The 13,894-nt window shown below is 40.5% G+C and overlaps 1 protein-coding gene across 1 annotated transcript in view; it reads left to right on the top strand.

The window, feature by feature from the left end:
* LOC122932391 (peroxisomal sarcosine oxidase-like) overlaps positions 1-13,894 on the top strand; it is a 68,846-nt gene that overhangs the window by 46,151 nt on the left and 8,801 nt on the right. Inside the window, exons 2-4 of the mRNA XM_044286764.1 lie at positions 1,852-2,065; positions 3,300-3,482; positions 9,315-9,467. Of these exons, the coding sequence (XP_044142699.1) occupies positions 1,852-2,065; positions 3,300-3,482; positions 9,315-9,467 (550 nt within the window). The remainder of the gene's footprint in view (positions 1-1,851; positions 2,066-3,299; positions 3,483-9,314; positions 9,468-13,894) is intronic.

Genomic DNA, 13,894 nt, shown 5'->3' with positions numbered 1-13,894 from the left:
AAGGGACATGTTAATTCAAGGTGTGTCCACTAATTAGCATCACAGGTGTCTACAACCTTGTAATCAGCCATTGGGCCTATATATATGGCTCCAGGTAATCACTGTGTTGTTTGGTGATATGGTGTGTACCACACTCGACATGGACCAGAGGAAGCAAAGGAAAGAGCTGTCTCAAGAGATCAGAAAGAAAATTATAGACAAGCATGTTAAAGGTAAAGGCTATAAGACCATCTCCAAGCAACTAGATGTTCCTGTGAGTACAGTTGCACATATTATTCATAAGTTTAAGATCCATGGGACTGTAGCCAACCTCCCTGGACGTGGCCGCAGGAGGAAAATTGATGACAAATCTAAGAGACGGATAATCCGAATGGTAACAAAAGAGCCTAGAAAGACTTCTAAAGAGATTCAAGGTGAACTTCATGCTCAAGGAACATCAGTGTCAGATCGCACCATCCGTCGTTGTTTGAGCCAAAGTGGACTACATGGGAGACGACCAAGGAGGACACCATTGTTGAAAACGAATCATAAAAAAGCAAGACTGGAATATGCCAAACTACATGTTGACAAGCCACAAAGCTTCTGGGAGAATGTCCTGTGGACAGATGAGACAAAAATCGAAGTTTTTGCCAAGGCACATCAGCTGTATGTTCACAGACGAAAAAATGAAGCATATCAAGAAAAGAACACTGTCCCTACTGTGAAACATGGAGGAGGCTCTGTTATGTTCTGGGGCTGCTTTGCTGCGTCTGGCACAGGGTGTCTTGAATCTGTGCAGGGTACAATGAAATCTCAAGACTATCAAGGAATTCTAGAGAGAAATGTACTAGCCAGTGTCAGAAAGCTTGGTCTCAGTCGCAGGTCATGGGTCTTGCAACAGGACAATGACCCAAAACACACCGCTAAAAACACCCAAGAATGGCTAAGAGGAAAAAATTGGACTATTCTAAAGTGGCCTTCTATGAGCCCTGACCTCAATCCTATTGAGCATCTTTGGAAGGAGCTGAAACATGCAGTCTGGAAAAGGCACCCTTCAAACCGGACACAACTGGAGCAGTTTGCTCATGAGGAGTGGGCCAAAATACCTGCTGAGAGGTGCAGATGTCTCATTGACAGTTACAGGAAGCGTTTGATTGCAGTGATTGCCTCAAAAGGTTGCGCAACAAAATATTAAGTTAGGGGTACCATCATTTTTGTCCATGCCTGTTTCATGAGTTTATTTTTTTACATAATTCTGTTGAAGCATGGTTGAAAAACAATGTCTGACTTTCATTGGTTAACATTTATAGAATTTTAATTTATTATTACTTTTGTCAGATTAAAGTTATTTCTGTGACCATTGTGACTTTTTCTTTCATTGACCAAAGGGTACCAACAATTTTGTCCACGTCTGTATATACATCCAGTGAACGCCTCTGACATATGCTACTGTTTTAAAAAAAGGTACTGTATAGTGTGTAATATATATTTTTGATTGTATGCCTCTGTATAGAATAGTGCAGCACATACAAAAGGAAAAATACTATACTGATGTCTACAAGGCAGACGGAGGCCAGAAGGACACTATTTGTCCTTTGTCAGGTGTTCAGGATAAATATGTCATACGTGCTGGGAGCATACGGCGAAAAGCAGTGTGAAGGCTGACCAAGCTGCTATACCAGAAACAGCCTGTGGACAAGAATTCCACGGTGTCTGGGAAAAAAAAACATAAATCTATCTCAAGTCCAATATTTTTTTTTCTGCTGATCTGTAAGCTCCTAAAATACTTTTCATACATTGCTTTTCTAGAGCTAATCTGATTTATTTATATTTTTTTATGCGTTTTTAGACCATTTTATAATATGTCCACAGGAAAACAGGCGTTGTCGTCATAGCCCCAACTGGAAATGAAGAATTTGAGTTAATATGTAAGAATATGGAAGAAAGACAAATGTCATGGGGCACTCTGACGCAAGAGGAATTCATGCAGCATTATCCAGGGTTTTTACTAAAGCCTGGAGAAGTTGTCTGCTGTGACCATGATGGTGGAGTTCTGAGCGCCGACAAAGCCTTACGGGCTGTGCAGGTACGGTAAAAACTTCCCATATTGATATTCATCGGAGAGCTACATAATGACTACATGGAACATCAAGTCATGTGCACATAATTATACATCCTTATACAAGTTAACAAATAAACATTGCATGTCCCCTGCTTCATACACATTGGAGCGTTCCCCTAATTAGATTAGCTAATGATTAAAATATATTTATGCCTAAGAAAAAAAAAATCTAATTTTCAGTGCAGACGTATCTTCATTCTACAGAGAGAACGTATCCAAAGTGTGAAATTGCTTTGTTCATAAATAATTCTTTGTTTTACGGTGGAAAGAGCAACATAACTCTATAGAGACTCAACCAGACTGCAGCCAAGTTCTGTTTCACTTGCTCAGAGTTCATCTAATGAAAAAAATATAAACTGGATCAATGTAAACACGTTTCCTTACAATATATTTGATCTATATGTAATTAATCGCCCAGACAAATTAAAAGGGTTGTTTGTAATAATTTGATGTAGAAATGTTTGAGTTGTCTCTATGCTTAATTTCACTTTGCTCCTTGTATATGATTGTAATATACTGACTGCCATGTAGATTGCAATCTACACCACGAATATCAAAGATAATAGATTAGGACTCACTTCTTGCATCTTCATGACAACAAGATGTAAAAAATGGGATGAAAAATTAAAAAACTAGTATTCTGATTTTGCATTTTTTTACGAATTATTGTTGTATACTTTTTTTTTATCAGCCTTGAATGCACTGTAGGTTCAAACTATTGGTGTCAAATTCACACATGGCTACATTATGGCTATATGCTATACAGCCTAGAAGTATATGGGGTCAAACTGCTGCTTGGGCAGCTCTAAAATCCAGTGTGCTGCAAAGTGCCATACAGTGGCGCACAGGGTGCCTACTGCTCTGTACTGTGTTTGCCTTCATTCAGCTTCCTGCACAGATCTGCATAAACAGCAATTCCCTAATGTATTCTTAACAACATTGTTCTTTTTATCACAGACATGTGAAATGCAAAAGTAAAAAATGTATATATTAAAGTTATACACGATTCCCTAATATAGTGAATATATATGTTTTAGGCCGAATGCACACGGCCGTGAGCGGTCCGTGGAACCACGGGCTGGATTCCTGCTGAGAGCAGGAGCGCACGGCGTCCAGATGGGTGTTACCAGTTGGCGAAGGAGGGTGTCCGTGCACAGTCTGACACTATCTAAACATGAATGTCTCTATGATTCTACAGGAACAGTTTAAAAAAATGGGTGGAGTAATCCGAGATGGGGAAAAAGTTACGCACGTACAGCCTGGACAGGTGGTGACTGTGACAACTGCTTCTAGTGTTTTTGAAACCGAAAAATTAGTCATCACTGCAGGCCCATGGGCCCAGAAAGTGCTTAGCCCTCTTGGCCTTGAACTACCTCTGAAGGTGAGAAATTACATTTCCTGAGCCTTACTGCTAAAACATTTTGGCATCTATCATAAAACCATTTTTTTTCAAGCAGGCGAGTAGAGGAATTACTTATTACCTTTTCATTTGATTTACAGTATGATTCTTTGAAACAGAACTGCATTTAAAAGGTTTCTGGGACTGTCATCCTCCCCAGGGCAATATATATCACTGCAATGTGTTAGAAGCTCTTCCACCAACAAACAGCTTATATTACCGTCCCGTTTCTTTTCCAGTAGCAGCCTTGAGATTCTTTATAAGTAACAACACAAAGCCCAAGTGTTGTAAGCCTGTCAATTTCCAAGCACCTTTAGGGATTGCTTTTCCCTTTATATGAACACTCTAGATAGCGAAATAACAGGGTCGTTTATCTTAACCGGTGCTGGTTGCCATTAAATGAGCAAGACACTGTAGATGAGTTCCTAATTTATGAACCTCCTCTAAAGAGGTGAATTATTATAGATTGATCTGACAATGCTCGCTTCCTACGACTCTGCTCTTAGAGTGATTGAAAGCACTTTGATCAGCAATATAGGTGGCACAGATAATGATGTTACATTACATAAATGTCTTTCTCATTTGTGAGCGTACACGCACAAGATTATGTTCTTTTTGCATACATTTGGTTATATATGGGTATTGTATACACCCCCTTTAAAAGGGTTTTCAGGTATTTCAATATTGATAGCCTATCCTCAGGATAGGTCATCAATATCAGATCAGGGGCTCGACTCCTCCCTTGTGTTGTGAGCGCTGCGGCCGTTTCTTAGGCCAGTGATGTCGCGTTCATCGGTCACGTGGCCTATGTGCAACTCAGTCTCATTCAAGTGAATGGACCTGAGCTGCAATACCAAGTGCAGCCGTTATACATTGTCCTGCACTGTGCTGGGTGTGCTGTGAAGGGACCGGAGCACCATGGTCTCTTCAAACAGCTGATTGGTGGCCAGTGCCAGATGTGGGAGCCCCACGGATGGCCTATCCTCAAGATAGGTAATCAATATTTGATTGTGGGGTACCACTCCTGGCACCCCCACCAATCAGCTGTTTGCATAGACCACTGCTCTCCAATGAGGGGAAGCCTCTTCATAGGCCAGTGATGCCAGTCTTAAAAACCCCTCCAGCGCCAGGATCTACATAACTTTGGCGCATCAACCACCAGTCTAAATCTACGCCAGCTTCCTTGCTGGTGTAGATGTTGAACATTTTCTACGCCAAAGACAGGCATAGAAAATAATAAATGAGACTGGCCTGCTGACCCACTCTATTCCCCACTCCCTTTTTTAGACCTGGTGTGAGGCGGGGGGGAGTTGCAGATTGTGGTACATATATGGAAAAAAAAATTAAATGCACAACCTTGAGTTGTTAATGCATAACCTGCTGCATTCTGCTTGAAATAATTAATTTTATTCTTTTAATTCCTTTTCTACTTTTCTGCCATGTCCTCCAAGTTGTATGTATGACATTCATTTTTCGTATAATGCCTGGGGTAACAAATCAGAGTGGTAACAATAGAATGATGCATCATACTGCAATACATTCTGACAATAACTATTTCATTGCACGGAGCCATCATGACTTTACATTAAAATTTACATGAATCTGTATATATCAGAAAGCTTCCATCATTTCTCCCTCATCATCTCCTGTAGCCTTTGTTCATATTAATTTGCACAAATCATCCGCCTATTACAGAGAACATTACAGAATATACATAGTATTCAATTGCTCTGTGATAATAAAACAATTACAGCCGACTGAATGATGTGTGGGAACTGGAGAACACTAAAATATTATATTGATTCAGATTATTTCATACCTTGCCAAAGAACAGGATCACACTAGAACAGAGGACTATTGGCCTGATAAGGAATGAAATAGCCTACAATAGGAAAAGTAAAGTTGGCCTTATCTGAACTGTCCTACCAGATCAATGCAGTTATCATTCTTCCTACCGATTTAAACACTTTTTCCGTTGCTCTCACCTCCATTGTGCTCCCTGATGATCTATGATGAGGTACAAGGAGATCTACCAGCAGTACAGGAGTTGGCATTATAATCCCAATACCCTGTGAACTGAATTGATTTGGGACCAATCAATGGGTTTATATCTAAAGAATCATCATCTTAAATCTGTCAGACCATGCAGACTCCCACCCATGCCTGCTCATTTAGTACAAACATTGAGAGCCAGGTTGTAAAAGGGCAAAAAGTCTCATACTTTTGCACAAACTGAGAGGTGCTCAAAAATGTGCTACTTTTCTACATCAAATTTAGCTTTTTCACCTTTAAGGCTACTTTCACACTTGCGTTCGGAGAGGATCCGTCTGGTGTCTGCACAGACGGATCCGCTCCTATAATGCAGACGATGGGATCCGTTCAGAACGGATCCGTCTGCATTATATTTCAGAAAAAATTCTAAGTCTGAAAGTTAGTCAGGCGGATCCGTCCAGATTTTACATTGAAAGTCAATGGGGGACGGATCCGTTTGAAATTGCACCATATTGTGGCAACTTCAAACGGATCCGTCCCCATTGACTTCCATTGTAAGTCTGGACGGATCCGTTTGGCTCCGCACGGCCCGGCGGTCACCCGAACGCTGCAAGCTGCGTTCGGGTGTCCGCCTGCTGAGCGGAACGGAGGCCAAACGGAGCCAGACTGATGCATTCTGAGCGGATCCACATCCACTCAGAATGCATTTGGGCTGTACGGATCCGTTCGTGGCCGCTTGTGAGAGCCTTCAAACGGAACTCACAAGCGGAACCCCGAACGCTAGTGTGAAAGTAGCCTAATACATTTCTTAGTTTTATTACCTAAGATGTAGCAGACTGACCCTATCAAAAAAGTCCTGTAGTGGTTGGTAGAAGTTGCACCGACTAATATCTCATTTTAAAGATCTTTTTCACCACTACACTAATCCTTTAATTGGGACCACCAAAAATGTTCAGGTACTGTACTGTATACTGTTGTTGGCTTCAGCTTCATATTGCACATGTGCGGGTGGCCCTTTGATATGAGTCCCAGACTCATCTCCGGTAACTTCTTTTACAAAATGATGTAAAAACATCCAATCACACTATCAAACCTCCGCTGCATAATGACAAGCTGGTGGTTTAGTTGCTCTATAGCTACTTTCACACTAGCGTTTTGGCTTTCCGTTTCTGATATCCGTCATTGGCTCTCACAAGCGGTAGAAAACTGATCAGTTTTGCCCTAATGCATTCTGAATCGAAAAGGATCCGCTCAGAATGCATCAGTTTGCCACGATCAGTCACGATTCCGCTCTGGAGGTGGACACCAAAACTCCGCCTGCAGTGTTTTTCTGTCCGTCCCTGGATGCGGAGCGAGACGGATCCATCCTGACACACAATGTAAGTCAGTGGGTACGGATCCGTTTTCTCTGACACAATAGTAAACAAATTCATCACCTATTGACTTTCAATGGAGTTCATGACGGATCCGTCTTGGCTATATAAGACATAATACAACCAGATCCATGACGGATCCGCAAAAAACGGATGTGTGAAAGTAGCCTAAGCCTAGTGCCCTGCTGGTATATTATAGGTGCCCTAATAATAAACAGTCTTTTGACAGATATCCTGTACTTTGATGCTAGGTGATGTACAGACGTGGACAAAATTGTTGGTACCCTTTGGTCAATGAAAGAAAAAGTCACAATGGTCACAGAAATAACTTTAATCTGACAAAAGTAATAATAAATTAAAATTCTATAAATGTTAACCAATGAAAGTCAGACATTGTTTTTCAACCATGCTTCAACAGAATTATGTAAAAAAATAAACTCATGAAACAGGCATGGACAAAAATGATGGTACCCCTAACTTAATATTTTGTTGCGCAACCTTTTGAGGCAATCACTGCAATCAAACGCTTCCTGTAACTGTCAATGAGACATCTGCACCTCTCAGCAGGTATTTTGGCCCACTCCTCATGAGCAAACTGCTCCAGTTGTGTCCGGTTTGAAGGGTGCCTTTTCCAGACTGCATGTTTCAGCTCCTTCCAAAGATGCTCAATAGGATTGAGGTCAGGGCTCATAGAAGGCCACTTTAGAATAGTCCAATTTTTTCCTCTTAGCCATTCTTGGGTGTTTTTAGCGGTGTGTTTTGGGTCATTGTCCTGTTGCAAGACCCATGACCTGCGACTGAGACCAAGCTTTCTGACACTGGCTAGTACATTTCTCTCTAGAATTCCTTGATAGTCTTGAGATTTCATTGTACCCTGCACAGATTCAAGACACCCTGTGCCAGACGCAGCAAAGCAGCCCCAGAACATAACAGAGCCTCCTCCATGTTTCACAGTAGGGACAGTGTTCTTTTCTTGATATGCTTCATTTTTTCGTCTGTGAACATACAGCTGATGTGCCTTGGCAAAAACTTCGATTTTTGTCTCATCTGTCCACAGGACATTCTCCCAGAAGCTTTGTGGCTTGTCAACATGTAGTTTGGCATATTCCAGTCTTGCTTTTTTATGATTCGTTTTCAACAATGGTGTCCTCCTTGGTCGTCTCCCATGTAGTCCACTTTGGCTCAAACAACGACGGATGGTGCGATCTGACACTGATGTTCCTTGAGCATGAAGTTCACCTTGAATCTCTTTAGAAGTCTTTCTAGGCTCTTTTGTTACCATTCGGATTATCCGTCTCTTAGATTTGTCATCAATTTTCCTCCTGCGGCCACGTCCAGGGAGGTTGGCTACAGTCCCATGGATCTTAAACTTATGAATAATATGTGCAACTGTACTCACAGGAACATCTAGTTGCTTGGAGATGGTCTTATAGCCTTTACCTTTAACATGCTTGTCTATAATTTTCTTTCTGATCTCTTGAGACAGCTCTTTCCTTTGCTTCCTCTGGTCCATGTCGAGTGTGGTACACACCATATCACCAAACAACACAGTGATTACCTGGAGCCATATATATAGGCCCAATGGCTGATTACAAGGTTGTAGACACCTGTGATGCTAATTAGTGGACACACCTTGAATTAACATGTCCCTTTGGTCACATTATGTTCTGTGTTTTCTAGGGGTACCATCATTTTTGTCCATGCCTGTTTCATGAGTTTATTTTTTTACATAATTCTGTTGAAGCATGGTTGAAAAACAATGTCTGACTTTCATTGGTTAACATTTATAGAATTTTAATTTATTATTACTTTTGTCAGATTAAAGTTATTTCTGTGACCATTGTGACTTTTTCTTTCATTGACCAAAGGGTACCAACAATTTTGTCCACGTCTGTATCTGTGCTGTACTGTATAACATAGATGTTACCAGTATACAAATGGCAGATTGTAACTAGGATTGGACATGATCAACTCTGTCACGATCAGGTATCCTGCAGAAATGTATACATTGCAGTCATTTATAACCCATAATAGATTCCTTCTTATTTCACATCACTTTTCTTCTATTTGCCTCCTCGGTTTTGGTCCTAAGATCCAGAACATTAACATGCACCATCTATATTGCTAAAACTTGGTACCATTTGCATAGTTTTTTTACTCTATTGAATCTTCCAATCAAACAATGGCTCTAAGAGAAAGCAGCTTTCCTTATTACCATATGACAGAATAAATTATTTAGGTTGTGCCAGTTGCATGGTGATTATTGTACGCTAAATAACACTAAGTAATGTAGTTACATGACAACAGTGTATGACTTAGTTATAATGCAGTTATTTAGCTGACTTTATTAAATCATGCATTGTATGCGTTACTTCTAATGTTTCGTGACAGGACCGCTATTGCATACTGATGTTTCATGTTCTTTAATTTAAGTGTGCTTCATTCCCAGACGCTGAGAATCAATGTATGTTACTGGAAAGAGAAGATTCCTGGAAGATCTGGAATTCTGCAGAACATCCCTACGTTCTTGGGTGTAAATCTGAATGGAGAAGAGCATGAGGTGTATGGACTACCCTCCCAGGAGTATCCAGGGCTATTTAAGGTGCAGCTTTAAAAGTTGACATCATGTAGGAAGTTTGCCTATTTTATGAGTATATTTGCAAAGTAAGGTTTACTGCTTAGCAATATTTTACTGTGTACCTATAGCCTTCTATGCTATTTGATTTCATGGTATATCTCAATATACTGTTTTCAGTTACACAATTCCAAATCCCCTGCATAAGTGATAAAATTCTGGATGCTGGCTGTCGTCACTAGACGGTGCTCACTGAAGATATACCTATCATTGCGTTCAGTGTGGAAGCTGTATAAACGTGTATGCAGTAAGGCCTCACTAGTGGGCTTGTAATAGTTCAATGTAAGTGTTCACTTGAACTTAAAGAAGATATGTAAGGCCAGTGGCGGACACAGGTAGCAAATGGCCCCTGTGTAAGAACACCATATGTCATCAGGATAGGTCAGTGGTGGTTAACCTTTTAGAGACAGTGTACCCAAACTGCAACCCTACAACCCACTTATTTATCGCAAAGTGCCAACACGGCGATTTAACCTGAATACTACAGTCTAATATAGCATATCTTCCATGTACTTTGCAATTTAGCTATGATAGCCTGCCTACATTCAATGTGCTGCTTGTGCCAATTATAGAGCGCCCTGTGCTGATGAATTGCAGGAAAAGTCTAAGGCATATTGGAATGGCTTAAACTTTTTCCAGGGCGTAGGTGCCCACAGAGAAGGCTCTGAGTGCCACCTCTGGCACCCATGCCATAGGTTTTTGACCACTGGGATAGTTCATCAATATCAGATCAGTAGTGATATGACATTCCTACATACATACGACAGACTAAATGGGTCCTACAGAAGGTGGCCACGCTATTTAAATATATAACAAAAATTTCAGAGGTCAAGGAGACCAAAGCGTGACTTGGATCACCTACTGCCTATCTTTTATTTTTATTTATTAAAACATATACCTTTATTGATTCTATTATAAAAACGAATATCACTCTAATTTTTAAATTTTAAATTCCTCAGAGTGAGCGGTGAGACTGTGGTTTCCACTGTGTATTTCTCTTCTCAATACACATCACTTAGTAGGATAGCACCTGATAAACTTTCTCAGGGCTTGCCCTAATGGCCAGTATCTCTGCAGCAACTTTGTATTTAGTTGCCTATAAATCTCTGCTTTAGATGCTCACTAGCTCAGTCTGAACTAAAAAGTAAATGCTCCCACATCCCTACATGTTTCGCCGAACTTCGGCGTCCTCAGGGACTGCATTATCCCCTGAGGACGCCGAAGAATGGGGGCCAATATATATTATACAGAGGGGCCATTACATAGTATACAGAGGGGCCAATATATATTATACAGAGGGGCCATTATAATTATACAGGGGACCATTATATATTATACAGGGAGTGCAGAATTATTAGGCAAATGAGTATTTTGACCACATCATCCTCTTTATGCATGTTGTCTTACTCCAAGCTGTATAGGCTCGAAAGCCTACTACCAATTAAGCATATTAGGTGATGTGCATCTCTTTAATGAGAAGGGGTGTGGTCTAATGACATCAACACCCTATATCAGGTGTGCATAATTATTAGGCAACTTCCTTTCCTTTGGCAAAATGGGTCAAAAGAAGGACTTGACAGGCTCAGAAAAGTCAAAAATAGTGAGATATCTTGCAGAGGGATGCAGCACTCTTAAAATTGCAAAGCTTCTGAAGAGTGATCATCGAACAATCAAGCGTTTCATTCAAAATAGTCAACAGGGTCGCAAGAAGCGTGTGGAAAAACCAACTGAACTGAGAAAAGTCAAGCGTGCAGCTGCCAAGATGCCACTTGCCACCAGTTTGGCCATATTTCAGAGCTGCAACATCACTGGAGTGCCCAAAAGCACAAGGTGTGCAATACTCAGAGACATGGCCAAGGTAAGAAAGGCTGAAAGACGACCACCACTGAACAAGACACACAAGCTGAAACGTCAAGACTGGGCCAAGAAATATCTCAAGACTGATTTTTCAAAGGTTTTATGGACTGATGAAATGAGAGTGAGTCTTGATGGGCCAGATGGATGGGCCCGTGGCTGGATTGGTAAAGGGCAGAGAGCTCCAGTCCGACTCAGACGCCAGCAAGGTGGAGGTGGAGTACTGGTTTGGGCTGGTATCATCAAAGATGAGCTTGTGGGGCCTTTTCGGGTTGAGGATGGAGTCAAGCTCAACTCCCAGTCCTACTGCCAGTTTCTGGAAGACACCTTCTTCAAGCAGTGGTACAGGAAGAAGTCTGCATCCTTCAAGAAAAACATGATTTTCATGCAGGACAATGCTCCATCACACGCGTCCAAGTACTCCACAGCGTGGCTGGCAAGAAAGGGTATAAAAGAAGAAAATCTAATGACATGGCCTCCTTGTTCACCTGATCTGAACCCCATTGAGAACCTGTGGTCCATCATCAAATGTGAGATTTACAAGGAGGGAAAACAGTACACCTCTCTGAACAGTGTCTGGGAGGCTGTGGTTGCTACTGCACGCAATGTTGATGGTGAACAGATCAAAACACTGACAGAATCCATGGATGGCAGGCTTTTGAGTGTCCTTGCAAAGAAAGGTGGCTATATTGGTCACTGATTTGTTTTTGTTTTGTTTTTGAATGTGAGAAATGTATATTTGTGAATGTTGAGATGCTATATTGGTTTCACTGGTAAAAATAAATAATTGAAATGGGTATATATTTGTTTTTTGTTAAGTTGCCTAATAATTATGCACAGTAATAGTCACCTGCACACACAGATATCCCCCTAAAATAGCTAAAACTAAAAACAAACTAAAAACTACTTCCAAAAATATTCAGCTTTGATATTAATGAGTTTTTTGGGTTCATTGAGAACATGGTTGTTGTTCAATAATAAAATTAATCCTCAAAAATACAACTTGCCTAATAATTCTGCACTTCCTGTACAGAGGGTCCTAATATTATATAGGGGGCATTATATATTATACAGAGGGGCCATTATATATTATAATTATACAGAGGGCCCATTAATAATGGCCCCTCTGTATATTTAAAATATATAATGGCCCCCCTGTATACTGTAATTATTATATATAATGGCCCCCTGTATAATTATAATATATAATGACCCCTCTGTAATATTAGGATATATAATGGCCCCCTCTGTATTATTATTACATATATATAATGGCCCCTCTGTATAATTATTAGATATAATGACCCCCCCAGTGTTATTTTAATATATAATGAATCCTCTGCATAATATATAATGGCCCCTCTGTATAATTATAACATATAATGGCCCCTCTGTATAATTATTAGATATAATGGCCCCTCTGTATAATTATTAGATATAATGGCCCCCCCAGTGTTATTATAATATATAATGGCCCCCTCCATATTATTAGGATATATAATGGCCCATTATACTGTATATCCTAATATTACAGAGGGGCCATTATACATTTTACAGAGTGGACCATTATATATAATAATAATAATAATAACTAATAATAATAAAACTCTGAAGAGATGAGACGCAGCTGAAAGAAGGTGTCGTGACGGTCCTATCTCTGAATGAAGACGCTGAGGAAAGTCTACATCATCAGATGTCACTGGATGGATGAGGTATGTTGTGCTGTATTCTACTGTATATTTTGTAGTGATGTATGTAGTTGGGGGGTGGATTGAGAATATGGCCCACCCTGCCGCATCCTGGCCCCAGACTTCAGGTCACACTGTGCGTGTTCTGAATTCTGGGGCCTCACACCCATCTATTACATTATCTGTACTCAGAGAATTATCACTGTATTATCTGTGGTGTTACATAGGACTGCTACATTATCTGTAAAAAGGGGCCTGTCCACAGGTTGGGGGGCACGATACATGGCTTGCCCCAGGTGCTGGCAACCCGCGCTATGCCACTGCTGTCATGTACTATTTGCATTTTGGATATTACTTATTGGATAACCCCTTTAAATTTAGTTGGTTCTCCGCTCAGCAGTGGTTTAAGCAATGCAGCCTGTAGGAGCTTACAGAATAGCTCAGTGTCTTTTCAAGGCGGAATAGTATGTAAATAAAGAGATGAGCATGAAAATTAAATAATTACATATTAACACATAATAATTGCCCATGATTTATTCAACTAATTAACTAATGAGTACAGGTTTGTATTGTCTATATCTAACCCTATAGGGATCTGCAGAAATGTTATTCTGGCTGAAATATTGACAAAGCTAAAACTAAATTCTGTTTCTGTGTTGCCAAATCCTTCACAGGCTAAAATCCTTGGAAGCGTTTACGTTAAGGCATATTGGAGGATGTAAGATTCCTTACAGATTGTGGGGGTCTGATCTCTTGGATCCGCAATGATTCTCTGCACTATACTGCAGCTCAGCTCCCATTCACTTGAAGAGCAGTTGAGATGTAATAACCAGGCACAGCCATGACACAGTG

Source organism: Bufo gargarizans, chromosome 3 (assembly GCF_014858855.1).
Source record: "Bufo gargarizans isolate SCDJY-AF-19 chromosome 3, ASM1485885v1, whole genome shotgun sequence".
Taxonomy (NCBI): Eukaryota; Metazoa; Chordata; class Amphibia; order Anura; family Bufonidae; genus Bufo; species Bufo gargarizans.
The sequence above is the reverse complement of the archived record's forward strand: the minus strand, read 5'-3'. Positions and strand labels throughout refer to the sequence as shown.